The 20242-nt window shown below is 49.9% G+C and overlaps 1 protein-coding gene across 12 annotated transcripts in view; it reads right to left on the reverse strand.

Moving 5' to 3' along the window:
* Positions 1-2623: 2623 nt before the first annotated feature.
* Positions 2624-20242, reverse strand: part of cac (calcium voltage-gated channel subunit cacophony) — a 530251-nt gene continuing 512632 nt past the window's right edge. For 9 of the 12 annotated variants that reach the window (XM_077648390.1, XM_077648387.1, XM_077648389.1 and 6 more), the window contains 3 exons: positions 15153-15304; positions 5655-6181; positions 2632-3211 (listed from right to left, as the gene is read on the reverse strand). In XM_077648390.1, coding sequence (XP_077504516.1) covers positions 2748-3211; positions 5655-6181; positions 15153-15304 — 1143 coding nt within the window. In that variant the 3' untranslated portion in view covers positions 2632-2747. Of the gene's footprint in view, positions 3212-5654; positions 6182-15152; positions 15305-20242 lie in introns of all 12 variants that reach the window. The other 3 variants (XM_077648391.1, XM_077648396.1, XM_077648393.1) reach the window with 3 other exon arrangements.

Below are 20242 nucleotides of genomic sequence, written 5' to 3' on the forward strand. Positions count from 1 at the left end.
GTAAACAGCTTTTGCTAGCGAGGAGAAAGGCGGCCGTGCGAGGAAGAGAAGTGCCACTCCGGCCTCTTTGATTTGTACGCTCGACATGAGAGCGGCGTGCCTCGGCGCGCACGCTACAGAGCCGATCCGGGTGTTGCTCCGCACTTGCATCCCAAAGTTCAATATCCGTGAAGAACTTTGCAAAGTCAGCGTTGGTCTTAGACAGGTTTATGCTTGCAGCGATTCATTAAAATGCCCGAGGAAAGAAAGAAAGGAAGAAAGAAGGAAAGAAAAAGAAAGAAAGAAAGAAAGAAAGAAATAAAGAAAGAAAGAAAGAAAGAAAGAAAGAAAGAAAGAAAGAAAGAAAGAAAGAAAGAAAAGCTGTATTGCACCGCGAAGGCTTTGCCGCTTTGCTGGAGAGCTGGAGAAAATCAGTAAGGCACTATCGCAATGATAAAAATTAACGTATGACTTTGAATAAACGTTCTCTTAACCATATTTCAAAACTTCACCGGCTACGTGCTTTACCCACGAAAGTGTGATCAGGTCTCTTAAAACCGGCTGCGAGAACTTTTACGCGGGCTACAATTTAATTTTCGACGTTCTGAGTCTAAACCGTAAATTCCTTAAGGAGAAGTAGCAGTAATTTCGGATCTCATAATGCAGCAGCCGTTAAGACTAGTGAACGAACGCTAAGTGTCGAGGAAGTTCCGAAACAAAATTTATGTACACGTTACAACCCCATATTTTTAAAGCTAAAAACCGTGAAAGCCGCTTTTAGCTAAACGGTAAAAAAGTACCCGCTTGAAAGTGAATACTTTAAAATTTCATGAAATATATTTTCTGGTGTTTTCCTTAGTAAAAACATGGGGTGTACAGGTAATCGATTTTTGTAGACAGGATAAAGCCGTTTATGGCCCCGTTGTAGTCCACATGCAGATAAGTTAAATGTGTATGTATAAAAGTAAGCTCAGCCCCATGGAAAGGCACAAACGCGCTTCCTCGATTCTCGCTAGGTGCTGAGGCGGAAAAATATCGTTATACCAGTTTCTGTGTTAACAGCTTCTCCATTGTGGTATGCAAACCTTGATGAGGTGCGGCTTATTATTGACTTGCAAATCCTAGCGCCTCTGCCATCGAACCAGGATTCCCTCCACAAAATACCTCCAAAATACCGTATTTTGCGGACTATAGTCCGCACCCGGTGTATAGTCCGCAGGGGCAAATTTCCGCTAAAGATAAGTTTTTTAGATTGTCTACTGATGTCTCAGGGAAGCAGCCCAGATTTTCTTAAGGTGTTTAAGAGAAGCAGCCGACATCCGTGCACTTTTTACATCGCCGTCTAGTAATTCTCTCTCTCCTGCTCGGTTCAACTTGCCTGCTTGCGCACGCTCCACATCACTGAGCTCGAATGCTTCCGGAAAGACTCTTTTCCTAGCTCTTGTAGAGCGTTCTTCAAGAAGGGCTACGACGCCTCTGACGTCACTCGTCGATGTTTCTCGCATGTGCTCACAAATCCAAGCGCTCAAAAGCAGCCACAAGCACCGTCAGCAGCATCTGCTTGCATATCGCAGCTTAATGCATATATGGGCGGATTTCGCTGTGCAATTTAGCACGACAAACTTGTCGCAGCCGCAGTCGGGTCCAGTTTTGCTTTTACTTCCACAGCCACGCTAGGCTTCTTTGCGTATTACAGACGATCTTCAAAAATTAAATCATGTATAGTCCGCACCACGCGAAATTTCAGCTTTTAAAATAGTCCGAGGACTATAAGGTACTGAAAAAAAAAAAGGTGAACGCTGCGTACTTGCCGCTATTTTTACCCTGGCACGTCTCACCCCACCGGCTGTTTCATGGCTGGAGACATGCGCGTACCTGAACACTGAACATCGAGCAGAGTCGTACGTCATGGTTTTGTTAACTCGCGTAAGAAACTTTATTTTCTACGACATTTTATCGGAATGTGCTGTACATACCGGGTGTTTCACCTAAGACGTTCTGCAATTTTTAAAAATAGGCTTCTTGAATTAAAAGAGCGCTTTTAAAAAGATTAAAAACTTGTGGCTTTTTCATGGAGACTGGAGCAAAACCTACCACTTCAGTATGCATGGACTGTAAAGGACGCTTCTCTGAACATAAATCTTACGTGTCACACCGTGTCGCAATAACAGACGCCGTGTTAGCGCTGGAGGCCGTCAAGGCTGTTGCGTGCGCTTTTGTATTACGTTCTGCCTTCTATAACCTATCAAAGCTTCACTAAAATCTGTAGCCTACAGTCAAATGAGAATAAAATCGTGTACATGAGAAATAAACAAGGACGAAGAAAAATAATATCCAAAACTGCAATTAGAAGCCAAGCAACATGCGCCGCATCGGCTTTAACAATAATAATTTGTTGCGCGGAGCATTCGATCTGTCGCCTGTCATTGAGGACGGGCTTGATATCGCATCTCCGTGCTAGGCACAAGTTCGCGTCGATGACGAGGAATTCGCAAGCTTAGAGACAGGTGCTGTTTCTATCTGTGCCCATAAAGTTGCGGGCAATCGCGCGAGCGCTCACATATTTGCGAACTTATGCAAGTGCGGCATTGAGTTCTTTTACAGCGCCACGACGCGGAAGTTGAAGACAGGAGCCGAGGCGTTATATGTAACTTGTTTAGTTTATTTGCGCAGTAGATTTTTTTTTTAGTTTTCGTTCAGGTAATAAAACTTTTTTTTTTCTCTCTCGGCGGCGGCGGTTTGCATGGGGTCGGCGGCGGCGGCTGCTGCTAGCACCAGTCGTCGTCGTCGGTGTCGCCGCTCCGCCGGCGGCGCGGCGTGCGGCGCGGCTTGTAGCCGTTGGGCAGCAGCGGCGAGGGCAGCTGCCGGGGGCAGTGGGTTGGCGAGGCGTTCACTTTGGGGAAGTTGATGGCGGCCGGCGAGCGGGCGCCCGGCAGCGTGGGCGACTGCGACACGCTGGGGAAGTTGATGCCGGCCTCCATGGAGCGGGCGTCGAGGCGCAGCCGCGACGGCTTGGCCGGCGTCGGCGGGAGCCGGCGCCGCTGGGCCGGCAGGCTCTGCGCCGAGGCCGCGGGACTCGCAGACCGCGCGCCGCCGTAGTGGCGCTCGGCCGCGCGGCTGGGCGAGGGGCTGCGCGACCGCTGGCCCAGCCAGGTGCTGCTCCGGTACTCCGCCGACCCGCGGCGGCCGCGCAGCGGCGAGTCGCGCAGGAACTCGTCGCCATGCAGCCGCGCTGTAGCGAGAGACAAAAAACACACAGGAGGACGGCGTCAACCGAGAGGCCCTGTCGGCCCTGAGAACGTGTTTTGGCCCGCTGTAGCGACCGGACGGAAAACGTGGAACCTTTGCTAGCTACTTTGAGGAAATCACGATATACAGTACACGATAAAGAACACTATGAAGAAGAAAGCGGAAAAGAGACAGATCGAGACAAGTAAACAGCGAGCAGATAAATCCGTCACTCACTTCTTTGACTACTCGCTCTAATCTTTGCACTTTCTTTAGACATTCCAGGGTGCGAAGCTATCAGTTGCGTGAAAAAAGAGCAGTAACATATCCCCCCTCCGATTTCTGACCGAATACTTTAAACCAGAAGCCGCACGTGTCCTCGCGAGGAAAAAAAAAAGTTAATATTTTGCTTTATCACGACGACTCGAGGTAGCCGCTGCACCATGGTTCGCCAAAGCTCTGCAGCGTCAGTGCGCAAACTCACCGACAAAAATTGGATGAAGCAGTGAGACTATACACACGATCAGTATCCGTGAATTTGTCGATCATAAGTGTTATCTCGCTCACGGGCGCTGGGACCGTTCTCGACGTTAAACGCAGCCATACTGCAGCTGAGAACCCTCTTGTAGACAAAAACAGAAGGCTGTCACTCGCACTCGACAGTTCGTAGAATAATTCATTACAAATTGCAAACAGTTCTTTCGTCAAGAACTTCAGCGCTTCCGCTAAAGCCGAATGAGAAAAAATAATTGGAGGGGGCACTTAAGCAGCTCCTTGAGGGTATGACGCGATAGCGTTAATGGGTCAGTGCTCATGTGCACGAAATTGGTCATTCTCGACATTAGATTCCAAGACCCCTGTGAGTCCTCGTGCCACTCCTGGCGCAGTGGTGCAGCGGCTAAGCGATGCGCCAACGCCCTTCGATGGCGGGTGCTCCCAGCGGCGGGCCTTGTGAGACCAAGGTTGCTCTTCCCGAGCGACCAATTATTAATTTAACTGCCACCTTCCACGGTGGGTTCCTTCTCTGGGAATTTTTCGTAGATTTTTCGACCAATTATTAATTTAACTGCCACCTTCCACGGTGGGTTCCTTCTCTGGGAATTTTTCGTGGATTTTTCGACCAATTATTAATTTAACTGCCACCTTCCACGGTGGGTTCCTTCTCTAGGAATTTTTCGTGGATTTTTCGACCAATTATTAATTTAACTGCCACCTTCCACGGTGGGTTCCTTCTCTGGGAATTTTTCGTGGATTTTTCGCTCACCGTCGACGACGTCGGCACCGGCTTTTGTTCTTAACGCTATCGCGTTAAAAATTCGTGCGATTCATCACCAAAACGTCCTGTGCTCGAATGACGTCTACGTCACAGCGTTGTCGTGGGAAAGACAGGGTGACCGATACGAACGACCCGGCCCGGCGCACTCATCTTCTCGGCGCATACTTCACACGCGTTTAGATCACACGGAATTAGCCAAGTACTGCTGCATAGCAGCAGGAAGGAAAAAATGTGCCTTTGCCTGAAAAAAAAAGTATTAGATTACCTCTGACTTGTTTTCTAAACGCTATTTGCGTTTCTCGAATATTTTTGGACCGAGATAATACATATATGGCCCAAAGAACCTGCATTATTTACTTTTTCCATCTTCACATGTCCTCATTATAGCGAGGATCAACCTTGCAAGCGGCTTTGAAGTGTGCCGGGCAGCACGCACAGTAAGCGTTAGCGCAACTTGGTTTATTCTAAGAAACGGGAAGTAACTTTTGCTGGCGTGTGCGTCGATGCACCATACCTGTGTGACTAGGTGTGTAGTCCTATTGGAGAGAAATTATTGTGGATGACTTAAATTTAACATGAAAATGCGCTTTTTGCGTTTTTTTTCCGTAAGACGTAACAGTAGTTCTTTCGAGCATTGCAGAAAAGAAACACCGTTTATATCTCAGAATTGCCAATTTACAGACACCCTGTGCCAACTTCAGAATTTTACACTTGTTACAGCGACAAAAAATGAAAAATTTCATCATTCGTACCCTGTCTTTATTGATATATGTCACATGTCGCATGAATGCCCTGAGTTAAATTGAAGGCAAGAAATTATGATCGGTGTCGCCCATGTGATTCGACCGTCTTCTCACAAGTGTTTCATAAAATCAGCGTTCACAATGCATCGAGACTTGCTGATATGGCTGCTTCGTTGGTTATTGGTTTGATATTCACTGAAACGAGGGCTGCGCGCTTTGGATCCTTTGGACAGCTTCCGACGACTAGGAACATGGGACGAATGTCAAAAAGTGCAGGTATTCTGTCAAAGTCCACTAAGCAACGAAAATGGGCGCCCTAGCTGCATCATCACTCCGGGGCGCGAGCTAGCACTCCATCCGTCTTCCAGTTCAGAGGCTGCCGAAGGGTATAAAGACCCGGGTCCTCAGCTCGAGCTGTGGCGGCGTACCTCTTGCGCGGCCCCGGCGACTCGTCTCGTACTTGACCTTGTCGACCAGGTCGCTGACGGCGTCCGAGAAACCCGCGGCCGAGCGCCTCGGCGACGGTGACCGGCGCAGCGGCGACGTGCAGCGGCTGCCCTGCGGCGACGGCCCCAGGGCGATGGAGTCCGGCCGCAGCCGGGCCGGCGGCCGGTCGCCCTGCGCGCGGCGCCGCAGCGTCAGGCGCGGGGGCTCGCGCGGAGGTTCGCGCGGCGCGCGTGCACAGTGCGGCGGGTGCTGCCCTGGGGGCGTCGGCGGCGGCGGCGCGGCTGAGGCCCCCCCGGGAGGCGTGCAGGTGCGGCGCATGCAGCGTGCAACGGCGGCAGGCAAGCCGGCGCCCGGGCCGGCGCCCACCTTCTCGGGGGCCGGAGGGGCGGTGGGTGGCAGAGGCGGGGGCCCCGCCTGCGGGGGCCGGTGCCGCCGGCTGCTGCCACGGCGCAGGAAACTCAGGGAGCGCTGCCACGGCTTCTCTGACGACTGGCCGTTGCGCTCCATGCTGGGGAGAGAGAAGAGCGGGGAGCCAGGGCTCAGGCAGTGCGCAACGATTCTGCTCCCCATTCCATTTCATTGCGACCTCTTTGGCACTTAGTCGGTGGCTTAGGTGCCGCCACGCCCCAGCTATTACAGGCATCGGCGGGGCGGATGCTGAGGTAGAATGGATTTTACGGAAAAGAATCGTTGTATCACACCAGCCCAGATTCGGAAAGTCGCTCGCGCGTATTTACGCTTAAGAACGGCTCGTGACTGGTCGCCGCACGTGCGCTGGCCAGCAACGGAAACCGACGAAACGGTGGCCATTGTGATTGCGGGAGGCGCCGGCCAACAATGAACCGATTTTGCGCACGAAGGCGTGTGGACGGCTCTTTGAATCTGATTCGCCACCCTGTTCGCACGCAAGATCGCTTAGTATTGACTAACGTCTTAGTTATTGTCTCCTCACCTATCGCGAATGGCCATCAAACCTGCGGCCGCCAGTTAATGAACCGATCGTGCGTACCAAGAAGTGCGAACAGCTAGGTGAATCTGGTCCCTTGGACCCCAATTCCGCGTCTATGCACAGAGCGCGAGCGTCCTGATGCGAAACTGCAAGCAGTCTCTGTTGCACAGCTATGACGCGGTTGGTGAAGCCTAACTTCCAAAGCGCCAAGTCTTGCGGCGAAGTTCGCCCAGTGAAAGGCATTGAACTTTCTTTTCGTGCGACAAACAGGTCGGTGACGCTGACGAGGGCGCTAGAAACGATGCCAAGCAGAGGGTCATCGCTGCGGCTCGTGTCGCATATCGATCTTTAGATTGTGAAGATGTTCTTCTTGAAGTTGTTCAAATATATGAGAGAATACAAAAGCATCTCGTCCATTGATTTCCAGCAGAGGTGATTGTCTTAGGGACTGGAGGCAGCCACTCCATCAGACCTGCAGTGCTTATTAGAACGAGTCATGTACTCGTTGTTAAAGCAGTTTCTTTTTTTTTTCACACCTCGGGCCGATCACCCATGCCTACTTCGACTATTTGAACAGCAGATACTGATTTGAGACGCCATTAGCGCTTGCGAAAAGTGCAAAAAGAACCGTTAATTTGATAACAGCTTAGACGACGTATGTGTCGAGGATTGGATCGGTATAGCACGCATGATTCCGTCTTTAAGCTTCTGACAGGAACGAAGTCGCCGAGCCTACTACACGTGAGACGGCCACTGCACCAAGCTCTGCGTCGCAATTTTTTTATTCGGTACTTTTTGTAAGCACGCAAAACAACCGTAGCCGCCTTCTGTCGTACGTCCTCAAAACCGTAATACGTGTTTGTCGCCTCACAGGGTGAGCTGTTATTGGCGATTTTCACGAACTTCACACGGTGCCGCAGTCGAGCCAAGATGGCAACCATAAAGAGGACTCCGTCTATGATCAGTCTGGGCGCATTAACAAATTTCCTTGATTGCGCGACTGAGTCACTTTTTTTTTTGTCATTGATGGTGGACGCCGAGTTTTAGCTAAACACTTTGTTATTAGTGTTTGTTGTGACAAATTAGAAATTGTCGACCTGTGCCTGCAAATGTCCGCCGTGCAAGCGGAACCGCAGACGATCGTCGCCTCTCCAGGACGTTTCTAGCGACGTCAAGAACGCCAGCGCGGAACATTCCTACGCGGCGGGAAAGTAATAAAAATGCAAACACATCTCAGGTTTACTGATGCATTGTTAAGGTAAGCAAGGCTTTGTGAAATCACTGCAAAGCGCTGAAAGCTAGAATACTTCTTAGACTAGTTCGTGGCGCCGCCGCAGCGTGGCGTTGATTTCGTGAAAATCGCCAATAGCCCACAATCTCGTGTTAGTGCTCGCAAGAAATGAAGCCATTAGTGATGTCATAGCAAAGCCACATGACTCATTATCATCGGTCGCATGACCCATTAAGCCATTTTACTACGACTCCCTTGACAGTTGACGCTGAAACCCTCCTCATTACATGAGCGTTCCTCCACTTTTTTTTTCTAAGCGATTAACTGCGTGAAAAAAGATGATTCCGTGCTTCGCTCCCCGCGTACATGGAGTGGGTCATTCCAAGCCGCAAAGCGATCGAGTAGGCTGGAACGAAGAAATGGTTCGATAATCGGCCTACGCCACCCGTAGCCCAATGGCCACTTCTGCTGACATGCAGGCAACGCAGCGGCGATCCAGCCTGGTGGCGGTCTGCCCGGCCAGTTTTTGCACGTGACGGAGAGCGCAGACGGGAGCAACCTGTTCCTGTCTCTTTGAGAGCGCGAACACAATACATCCTTTGATGGCCACCTCCCAACTGCGCGGAAGATGCTTGCTGGCGGAATTTTGCATCAGGTATATTGCGCGAAATTAAAGAAAGACAGAAGGTTTTGCAACTAATACAATAACTGCCTCTCCATCTCCGGGATGTTCATCAGTGTCAACCTAACAGATAAAGCATGATGCCACGATCATGCTATATGCTATATATAATGCTATATATTATTGATCCTGGCATCATGCTTTATATGCTAGGTTGACACTGATGAACATCCCGGAGATAGAGAGGCAGTTATTGTATTAGTTTCAAAACCTTCTGTCTTTGTTTGATTTCGCCATGGAAAGCATTGGGGAATGTTTCTACCTTTATTTTTTTTAAACAAATTAAAAAGAATAAATAAAAAAGGTAGAAACATTATCTTATGACTTCCTTGGTTTCGATGACAGTTGGGCTTTTCATATAGAAGCCATTAACCAATAATGCAGTCACTGACTGACTAAACCGACTTTCTCCCTCAAAAAACGCGACTAATGAACTCAACGCTTAGAAGTTTCTTCAGAAGAAACCACTGCGGGAAGGTAATTTTTTGAGCGAGTTCTATGAACCCTTCACAGTGCGCGCGCATTTGTCTTTACAGTACCATTTTTAGGCGCGCATTACTGAATCAGAGAAAATATTTGAAAGTAATTTGTGCCTCCGGGTTACACGCGAGTATGGCACACAACGTCTGTAGGGCACCGCAGTCGCACCACACAGCCCACGCCGCAGGAGGCGTCACGTATGTGCTGTTCACAAGGAAGTTTTGCAGCACAGCGTACTGACATTGCAGCTACGGTCGCGCCATCACTGATAGTAAATTTTGTCTTTGAGTTCTAAGAGAGCTTTATAACTTTAAATACAAATTATATAGTGCTTAAAAGGAGTATTTTCGAGCGAAAAAACTGCTTACAGAACGCATTCTTAACGTTGGTGGAAATACGCCGAAATGTTTCCTAGCGTAATATGCGGTTAGCGAACGTCATTGTTTTAGTTGTTGAATACTTGCTCAAACTACCTGCATTCGCTCAGCAGTTGTGACAGTGGGCGAGTGACCAAACGTTGGGACCAAGCGCTGAGCTTCGAGCATCAGAGTTTGCGTGAAAAATAAACTTTTCTTGCTGTCCACTCGGCAAGACGCCACCAGTGTACACGCAGTGTACCCTGCGCGGGAGCTCGCCTGCTTAAATTTCGCGCATGTCGTATCACCCTCGTCATCATCTGTGGACTTCAATCTGTCGAAGCCCCTCCATTTGCCTACATTGTTCGTGCTGTTATTAGCCTTTCTACTGCGCTCTTTCTATTCCTACTATGCTCTGGATGCCGGCTGGATGTGTTTTGATCGCACTAGCTTGGTTGCACTTTGCGGAAATTACTAACGACGTGTAATTGATACAGAACACTGTCACCGTCGTCCTGAAGAGATCGGAGGCAAAGCAACAGATTGCAAGTATGCGATATGTACGAGTTGTGCGCGCAGACGTGCAAAGCGAAGGAGCTAAAACCTTGCTGACGAGTCGTATGTGACGTAATATGTTAGCTAATTTAAGCAACTAGTACAGTTTTTGCCCTATTGTTGGAAGCTTCCAGATCACATCAATTACATATTTAAAAGATGATACGCAACAGCGGTCAGATAAGCTTCTGTTGACAAACAAACCCATAAACCTCCATTCTCGGCCATTTCTCGTCTTCCTTTCAGCCAGCGTCACTCTCTGTGGCTTATATGCTCTGCCAGGCTGGCTGATGCTGCGTCACTCGGAATAAAATGCCTGCCTCCGCTGGCTTGCTTCCTTGCATGATGAAAAATATAGGTTCACGAATGTGTCGTCAAATAGGGAAATAATAATAATAATAATAATAATAATAATAATAATAATAATAATAATAATAATAATAATAATAATAATAATAATAATAATAATAATAATAATAATAATAATAATAATAATAAAGCCTTCCAGACTTTTCGCTCTCTCTCGGGATGAAGTGGACTCGCTGTCAGGCCCACTAGGACTACGTGACCACAGATGGCAGCACGTGCTCTAGAGAGCACACTCCCCAGGACCCCGTGTTCCTTATGGGGCAACTGTTGCGCTCACTCGGCCCCATTTTTTAGAATCTTTTTTTGCAATCCCCGAACGCTTCGAGCGCGAAGGTACAACTTTTACAAAGGACCACGTTTTGACCACAGAGCTGTTCTTGCACTGCGTGCACTGTAACTTAATCGCAGGTGCTGCGCACCTCACACAGGGTACACCGTCTACGAACCGGCGCTGCCAACGGCGCCTGCGTAAGTATCCAGCCTAGATCCCGGTGTGACGACTCGTAACTCGCTTCGTACGCCTGCAGTTCGGCAAACTGCCACTGACTGCAAAGTATTTGCGCGCTTAATGCAATCTTGCGTGCATTCGCGACGTGCCGTCTTTCGAGCACTAAACTTCTTGCCGCGCCACGAAATTCGTGTGGCAAAGTTTAGAGCGATTTTTACCGTGCGTGATTCCAAGACTAGCCACGTCAAAACCGCATGCATGCGATGGTGCGATGAATGTGAGTGGTCGTTGCATGACTACACCGGCTCGTGACTACCCACAAACTCCCCCTGTCACGCCGCACAAAGTTCATGAGTTCTGATTTCATTGATGCGGTCCTACTCCTGCCGCCTGTTCTTACCGCTGACAAAAGACCCGCCGCACTCGCCCTTTTCGCCGAACTTTTACTTTTTCTTGCTTTGTTGATAACAGGCTTTTTTAAAAGGCAACTTGTGTGCAAAATTCTTAGCTAATACATGCGCCAACTACATGTCAGCATCCCCAGCTGTTCTTTTCGATGTTGGCCTGAATAAATGTGAAACTTGGCTGAAGCGAAAAAACGCACGGTAAACTTTTTAACAAGTTGTGGGTGTGCTCTATTTCAGGACGGCTGTTATCACGGGCTAAACCACCCACTTAGGAGAAGTCGGCTAAAGAACAAAGCGAATCGGTCCGGAGAAAATTGTTCGCGTAATGCGGGAGCTTTCTTCTTTCAAAAAATGTCATATTTACCTCATATACTCTCCGGTACGGGTGACGTGTTTTCAAAATGTGGCCGGTACAACATGAGGCCTTCCATCTTCCATATAGCCCATATTGTATATAGCTCCAAAGGGTAACAAACACCCTTAAGCACAAGTGAATGAGTTTAGCGCACTAAAATAACCAAAGAAAGAAAGAAAAACCTCACTGCCCAAAATGGAAAGAAATAAGCCAGCACCGAACAGCCGGGGGATCGAAACAGTAGTCCTAGCAGACAAAGGCATCTTGCATAACACGCCACGCGACGGGTCCGATGGGTTCACATGATTTCATACGCTTAGTCGCAAATGGCCGCGTACCTGCCGCTGGTGGCGCTACAAGCAGTCGCGTTGTACCGGCCAGTATTTGCGAATAGGCGACCGGCCCCCGTGGCACCTTTACCAAGCGTTTCACCCATGAAAAAGCCCAGCATCTGACCGGAGGTCTCCTGTACCCATGAAAGCTAGCGCGTTCGCGCCGGCACCAGGATGCGAACTCGGAACCTCCAGCATAACGACTCTGCCGCAAAGCCAGCTCTGCGAACCAAGTTTTCCGGCGACATTAAATAACACTCCAGTTTGCTATATGCCTCAGTGTATACCAGATTCTCTGTCCCTCTTTCCAAAGTGCAGGATGCAGTTTCATACAAGCCCGACAACATCGACTGAAATACAATAGCCGCTGCTGTTGAAGGACGGCAGCCAAATAGTTCCCGCACTGTTGCAATAAAACATTTTTGTAGCATGTTTATTCTACTGAGGTGGCAATATATTTTCCATAACGATTTTAAAGAGTTTTCCTGCGCATTATATATCTTTTTTGCTCATAAGCTGAAGTAGTTTTTTCTAGGTGAAAAGCACTGTTTGTCATTTACTTCTCAATCAACTGCCCGATGAATACGAGTGTAATTTCTGCATTTATTTTTTTCTGAAGAGAGAAGCCACACAGGGAAACAGTGGAACTGCCATTTCGTTGAAGGTTTTGATATGTCGTAGCGAGTTCTTATTGTCACATAATTGATACCTTCTAAGCTCACTGTCCCAACCCCACGGTGGGCGACACCCTTATGACTAGCCTAAATTTTTGCGCCGGTAAAACGCTGCGTGCACCAGGCATACAATGACAAAATACGGAGGCGAATGACTTGCTCCGTTATGTTCCAAGGTGTTTGCTGCGGTAAGGTTGATGCGTTGCATTCTTTAGCCCCTATATTGATTTCTCCGTGTATTGAAGCGTAGAATACACCAGGAGAAGACACGCTGGTGTCGACACAGACATCAAAAATCTGCGGTAGCTTGAGACGTTCTACGTTTTCAGACCTAGAATGAATCTTGCGCTTACGCCAAATCTATGTTGCAGTCCAGACGCATTCGAGCAGCCCGTTTTCCCACTGCTTGGCATTCCCTTCACCATCAGCCGTTTCACAGAACATGCCGAGAAAATAATAAAAAAGACTAAATGTATGTAAAGAGGCCCTAAAGTTAGAAACAATTAAAACGCAGTAGCCGCTCCCGTAGGTCTGTCGCCTGGCTCTAGCTCACGCTACAAGCCATATTATCTGTTTTGATAAGTGCAGATTAGAAGCTCGCGGCTATGAAGTCTGTTCCGCGGAAATTAACATTATGCGCACAGTGCCTGCATTTTACCTTGGGCAACACGGATGGCCCTCCAGTTAGAGGCTCTAAAGTGAAGGATTTTTGCAACGGCACCGGTATACTAGGTACGATGAGTGGTTCGTACAACCTTATGGCCTAGTGTCAGCCCCTGCGCTGAGGTTCCGAGTCAACCTCACAAAGAAGTGTGGCGGCGGTTTTAGGATATACGCAGCACTAGAATAGATTTTCAAATACACAGTTCACGATGCATCGAATTTTGGCTCACTCCCTCTTCCTGAGAACCGCAACAAGCCCAAGCTCCTGAACGCCGGCAGTGTTCACAGTGTATACGGTTTCGTTCGCGTTAGGTGAGGTTGCTCTTCGAAATTTTTAAGATACAATGTGTCATATTCCTGGCTACGAGGAAAACGTCCTTCGGTCGCGAACAATGCTTCTTGAGAAAATACGAAAGCACGGTTGTTCGCCCTCCTCTGAGCAAAGAAATCTCAAACTGCGAGCCGGACGCATAGCGACTTGGCTGCGGGGGATGTCTGTCGCTTACTTTGTTAGCATGCGGTCGGAAATGGCTGCGGCCAGAGTCGGGGACGAAGTCGGAGCTGGGTCCGAGAGCTCCAGGTGAAGCGGGAGCGCGCGTTTATTCCTGCAGTTTTATGACAGGACCAAACGAGACCTGCGCCGTGTTGAACACTCCAGAGACAGAGGCCCACAAAGCTAAGCGAATGGGCCGAAATTGCAAGAGAAGCACTGGCGTGAAGGTGAAAGCAAATGGAGTAAGTTGCGACGTTGCCGCGCGCAAAATCGAGCAGCGAGAATAACACCTATAGCCGCAAGGCTTCACAGACGCCTGAAATGGATTTCGTTGGACTCAATTTGTTTTGTATGGCGTGCGTGGCTTTCCAGCGGGTCTGCGATTACTGTCGGTTCTTGCTGAGCAATGTCTATGGAAATCTATAGGTTAGGATACCATTCGACGTCTTTCAGTTCCAGTTTGCACGATTGTGCACACGGGAGCCTAGAGACCACTACAGCCGCAAAAAAGTTGCATTTTTAAGCGTGAAGTGCTTTCTTCCCAAAACGTGTACCGCTAGAGAACCCCGATGAACGCTCAACGTAAGAATTCGAAACACGTTTTGGCAACCATTGTAACTGGTCCATAAACAATCGCAAGCTATAATGTCCCTTGCCTCTGAGGACTAGAACTTCTACTTTCGCTACTTAAAGCGCCACTTCCCAAGGGATCGCAGACAGCGGTGGCTACGATAAGCCGAGTTAGGTGATATGTTGAATTTAGGCTGCTTTCAGATGTAAACGACGCTCAACGTACTCCACAACTGCGCGCGATCGCACTGCCAATCCAGCAAGCGCTCTGAGTGCAGGTGAGCGCCGCGTCACTCAAGAAGCGAAGGTCACTGCTACCCAGTCCGCCTGGAAGCGTGTGAGATGTACGAGGATTTGCATGTCCTGTGATCACAGAAATGCAGAGCGAAGGAGACTACGCTTCCACGAGTAAATTGGCTCTTCTTCGACGATGGAGCATTCCTTGTTTTTCTTGTCCCTTAGGAGCACGTTTTTCCTTTTTGCAGTCAAGGAATGCAGCTTGAAATCGAGTGAAAAAACCAAAACCTGTGAATACCACACAGCAGTGCACAACCAGCTCCAGGCTTCCTGCCTGGGTTGCGAGTAATTTCACTGCCTTTGCCACACCCGCAGTCTGTGTAATTTCTCTAGCGAGAGTGCAGAAAGAACAATTTGGTCACCGCGTACGCGTCTTAGATGTATATTTCACATCCTGAGCTAAGGTTCTAAAGAGTTTTGAAAGAGGGTCTACGTAAGACTTGTTTCGGTGCCAAACGCCGCCACTTCTCGATGTCATGTCGGATCGCTTTCGACAGCGGTTTCGTCCGTCACGAGAAGGCGCCTAGTGCTGAAGCTCGACAGAAACCCCCAAGTGTTCGCCTTCCAGTCTATCCTATTCGCATACAGGCCAGCAGTCCAAATGACCGTTGGGCTCACCTGAGACTCGAGCGGTGCAGCGAGCCGTGCCTGGAAGGCGGCTGCAGGTGTCCGTCGTCCAGGTGTGCCTCATCCTGGTTCAGGCTGCCGTGGCTCGCTCGGGTGTTGGAGTTGCGCACGGCGCCCATCAAACGCTGGAGCAGGGACGGTCGCTGCGGCCGCGCATGCGTCGGCAGCGGAGGACCCGGCGAGGAAATACGCACGCGCTGTATAGAGCTGCCGCCGCTGGCCGCGGCCGTCGCCGCAAGCGCCGCCACGCTGCCTTCCCCTCGGCCGCCGACTCATTGTCCCCTCACTGATGCTGGAGCTTTCGCGATGAGCCACGCATGGCATTCGGCGGTGCTCGGGACAACCCGTCGGCCGAAGCGTATACCATTGCGCCTGTGCACTTTATGCTTTCTTATCATAAGTCTCCAGCCTTATTTTCTTGTCCCCTCAAGCAATCGATGTCGTTATGAGGGATCGAAAGCGACTACAAAAAGTTTGTGAGCGGCATTCCGCATCGAGGCGAACCTCGATTTCTCGAAGGGACGCCATAACAGAAGTCCAGATGCGCAAAACGTCAAAGAACAGCTAACTTACGGTATCGAGGGGAAGGCAGATCAGTGGTTCAGCTTGCACGTCCCACAAACAAAAAGCCATTTGGACAAACACATCAAAGAGACACAAACACAAACAAACGAAGAAAATAAATGCTCCGCTGCAGCAATGCCGTGGCAAAGTAAACCACTGTGTGCTTTTGGGCCTTCAGTGAATAAGCATGCGTGTTGTCTAAGCGTTACGCCTGCGCTGCGGTTGTTAGGCGCCAATTGCCAAGACGCCCGCTTACACCGACTTGGGACTGTTTTCATTCGTTAGAGCTGGACGCGTCCGATCCAGATGCCACGCATTTCCCTCCGCCATCGAGGCGGAAAATTCCCCAGGTCACTGCATTTTAATTGCATTAACGCAGTCAGGTTGTACTACCTTTTCAGCTAATAGAATTAAGCGTTACAGAAGGCACGGGATGAATGCGCCTGAAAGCGATGCCGCTGATCCTGCGTCACTAACTTTACGCGATCGCAAACGAAGCGCGGTAGCGAAATTAAGGTATGCAATACTTTCACTGCCCAGCAGTTTAGTATCCCGAATGGCGCTTAATATAAGCGTGCATTTAATGCTTTGGGATAGCGAGTAAGAAATACGAACAACGGCCCAAAGGCGGGTCTGTTTCCTCGCCTGGGCATCGGACACTGGGTCATCTGTGAGGAGACTGCAGAGCTGACTAGTTGGCTTTCGCTAGCGCCTTCCAGATTCGCGCTGGAGTCAACTTTGGGGAATGTTGAGAATCCCTTTGAGGAAGGCCTGCTTCTCTAAAGCTTTGTAGGAGTCCTTAGACTGGGGAAATTTTTTCGCCTTCAGAGACCTCACCGGTGTCATGAGGCATTGAAGTGACGTGAAACTGCTCTCGCTGATCGTTTGTTTTTCAAGCTCTCGGCATTTCCGTAACGTTCACTTCTAGCTATCGTGCCAATGAGTAATTAATCCTGTATCTCCGTCGCCTTTACACAACTCTCAAAGCCAAGTGGAGATGCGCTAAAGCTGAACGGCTCTCACCTGTCGACAAATTACTGCACAGACTGCGAATTTGAAATCCTGGAACGCACTGAATACTTCCAATAGTTGCGCAGAGAACCGGTTTCCCAGTAAAGCTGATAATCACTAACAGCTAATGCGGATTTTTCGGATCAGTATAGTTTCTAACATGTCATAGACTAATGCGTTGCGCGTGATGAAACATGTTAAAGTTTGATGCTGAAACCTCCTCTCAGCTATGGTTTACAGATTCTGGACTAGCAATGCACAGTACTGCTTCTGCAGAATTTGTTCCGTAGTATTGCTTCTGCAGTATTGATCCTGCCGCAGCAACAGTCGCAGACACCATCTAAAAACAGTTTTCGTCACTTATTAGGCCCATTAGCGAATATTTTTGCTAGGAATGTTTCCTTCTGTTAACAAGGGCGTTAGCGTTTCGTTCACGAGGCGACTGTGGAAGAAAACTTCGTTCTCTGAATACCATGCGTGGTTATTTCTTTCCTGAGAAAAAGAACACCGCGCATTTGTGAATTTTCTACTTGTACGAGTGTACTGATAACGATAGTCAGTTACGCACGCGTTAATGAGTGGCTCACTAGACGGAACTGCCGTTGAACCTAGCAGCCGAACTCTTCGTGCGATGATGTCTCGAACCTGAGTTGTATTTTTGCGCATTTAATAATGGTGCATCTTAATTTTTTTTCTCACAAATCTACATTCGCATGGCTACCTCAAGTGACACGTTAATTTTGCCGTCCCTGGGAAGGACGCTTTATTTAAGCCTCTCGCATAATAGTAGTGGTCCTGTTAAGTGGGACTATACCATAAAATGACAAGCGTATGAATATGAGTTCCTGTGGAGTGTCTGGCCCCTGGACAGTTTATGACTTGTTGGGCAAATGAGTCATTTTTCAGCGGCTTCTTTCGAAGCGCCTGGCGGCTGGCAGCGCTGTGCAGACTACCGACGCTTGCACTCCTCGTTTGCTGTGCATCAAAATGGCCTGCAGTGCAGATAGCTAGGGCGAGGAACGGTAGGATTCACAGCGCTGCGTTGGTCACTGCGTGCAGCGGAGCATGAAGGCTGCTTCACACGAGACGAATTTGAGGCCGACGGTCAGCTGGTACCGGGCAATGAGCGCCCGCTCTTTCTGATTACTTTCATTTGACACAGGGAGGCTCCACAGCGTCGCTACTCGAGGCGCGGGAAGTCCCCCTGCCTCCTGTTTAAGTAATAGACAAAGCTCCCGAACGGTTTTGCTCCACGTTTGAAGCAGCCCTCGCACAAGACAAAGTTCGTACAGGGTATTGAAGACAACTCAGTGGCAATATAAAACAGAGCGTGAGGTTGAAAGCAAGATAAGGACAGAAACAAAGCCCCACCGTGTACTGAGTGATAAACGACTGATAAAGGAGAACGTACGTAAAAAAGTATGCTCCTGGTTGGACGACCGCCTTGTTTCGGAAGGGTGTCTCTGACATGAGGCATGCTCGCGCGCTCCCTCGCATTCGGGCCGGCATTTGACTTAGAACGGCAGCTCGGCCGTGATCCGGTTCTGGTGGCACGCGCGGTCGTAAGTCAAACGCCGTGCGCGCCGAGAGGCACGCGTGTTCGGTCGAGCTGCGCGCCCGGGCCGCGCGAGTCGCCGCCTAGCGGGAAGGAGAGAGACGGGGGATTTCTCCCGCGGGAGAGGGCTACGCAGGGCTGTCCGCCAAGACAAGGCACTAGGAGATGCAGGCATGCCTGACTACGGGCCATGCACCGCTGCACGAGCAGCCCTAGGGTAAAGAAGAAGAGACGCTAGAGCTACGGGAGAAGGGGGCATGCCTTACTTCCGCTCGCCGACGCCCCCGGGGCGAGACGGGCTCGCCCGGGAGCGGGGCCTTCTCTGCCCGCTACGCACACCGCGTGGCCAGAGTGCACTGCACGGCGGGTGCCCCACTCCTCGGAGGGCAGGAGGAGGGCGCTACTCTCTCTCTCCCTCTACCGGGCCGAGCAACGCGGCCGGGCGCGGAGACCGGGGCCGCACCCCCGGCCGCCGCGCCGCCGCGGCCTGCTTCTACGGCAAGGCTATCTATCTAGACACGCTATCTACACCACCTGTCGTCCGAAGGCAAGGTGCGCCCAATGTTGCTGCGTGGTCCCTACACTCTTCTAGCCGATAGTCAGCAGGGCTTTTGCAGTGTTCCCTCTTTATCGTAGCTACTATGCACATATATTCTTTTTCACAGGGACACCTGGCATTTAGCGCTCCCCTAGAGCCACTTTTTTGTTTCCCACAACGCCTTTTCACCACCAGCACAGGACACTGTCGGGCCCAATCAGCGCACACCCACATATACAGGCCAAACAACAGTTAACATAAATGCAACACCGAATGATGACGGTGCACTTTCGAACGTTAACTGCAGATCTTGATGCCGTGCTCGAAAATGCACTCACGGAGTCAGCTTTGGCTCGAGCGCTGGAGTGCGATTTCCAAACAGGCCCGAGGCGCCAACGTATGCTCCTCATTGAATCAGTGCCGAAGGCCTAGACAGCACACTGGCAAACTGGAACACAATGGCTTTAAAATTCGTAGAGTATGACTGATCGACCAGTGCCTATCACGATGTTCCACGCCGTATACGTTGTTTAAGTGAAACATTTAACGTTACGGTTCCTGTGGACGCCATAGACATACTTTAGAATCCATGCGTGATGCTCTGTTATGCGGGCAAACCAGTCCTGCAACTAAACCTTAGCCTTTGTACACGACGCAACTGTGCAAAGTCTGCTTTAGCTAATCTGCCTTGCTATGTGAAAGCAAATGAGAAGTGAAAAATGTCACTTACTCTCTTCCTCTCTACCAGTGCGCTGATGAAAACTCGTTTCTTGAGCGAGCTACGACTACCTCTTAGGTACTGCGTGTTGCCGTTTGCTCAGTTTGCTGTTACCTAGTGCCGAATGTATACCGCGTGAGCAACGTCCGCAACCGCCCTCAAATATAGTGGTGTACTAAGGGATGCTATTCCCAGCATTCTTCGTGAGTGCATACTCCAGCACGCCAGTACTAGACAGTGAACTTTGCAATCAGGGAGTGCATTTGTTCTTTGTCACGTTAAGGACCTGCCTTGCTTCAAAGAGTAAAACGTATGTGCTTCACACTTAGTCGTGTTATTTTGCCTACCAGCACCGCCATATTGGACCACATCGAACAGCATGGGATTTAACATTCATGCAAGATGTGTGTTTCGGCAACAGTTAACGACGCTACCTGGCACACTTCCGGCGACCGTGCGGCAGGGCACAATGCCGTGCGTATCCGTCGACGAGGAAGGACAGTCTGCCGTGCTGCACGGCCGCCGGACACAGTCTCGGCTGCATTCTGACGTAGACACTCCACTTTGGACAAGCGTCACAGCCAACATGGAGGCACAGCCTGCTCCGCCCCGCTGCGGCTGGGACGAGAGGCGGCGCCAGGCCAGGCCTCAGGGGCCCAGCCGCAGCGGGGCGCGACAACACACTAGAGACACTG

The sequence above is a fragment of the Amblyomma americanum genome, chromosome 1 (assembly GCF_052857255.1).
Source record: "Amblyomma americanum isolate KBUSLIRL-KWMA chromosome 1, ASM5285725v1, whole genome shotgun sequence".
NCBI lineage: Eukaryota > Metazoa > Arthropoda > Arachnida > Ixodida > Ixodidae > Amblyomma > Amblyomma americanum.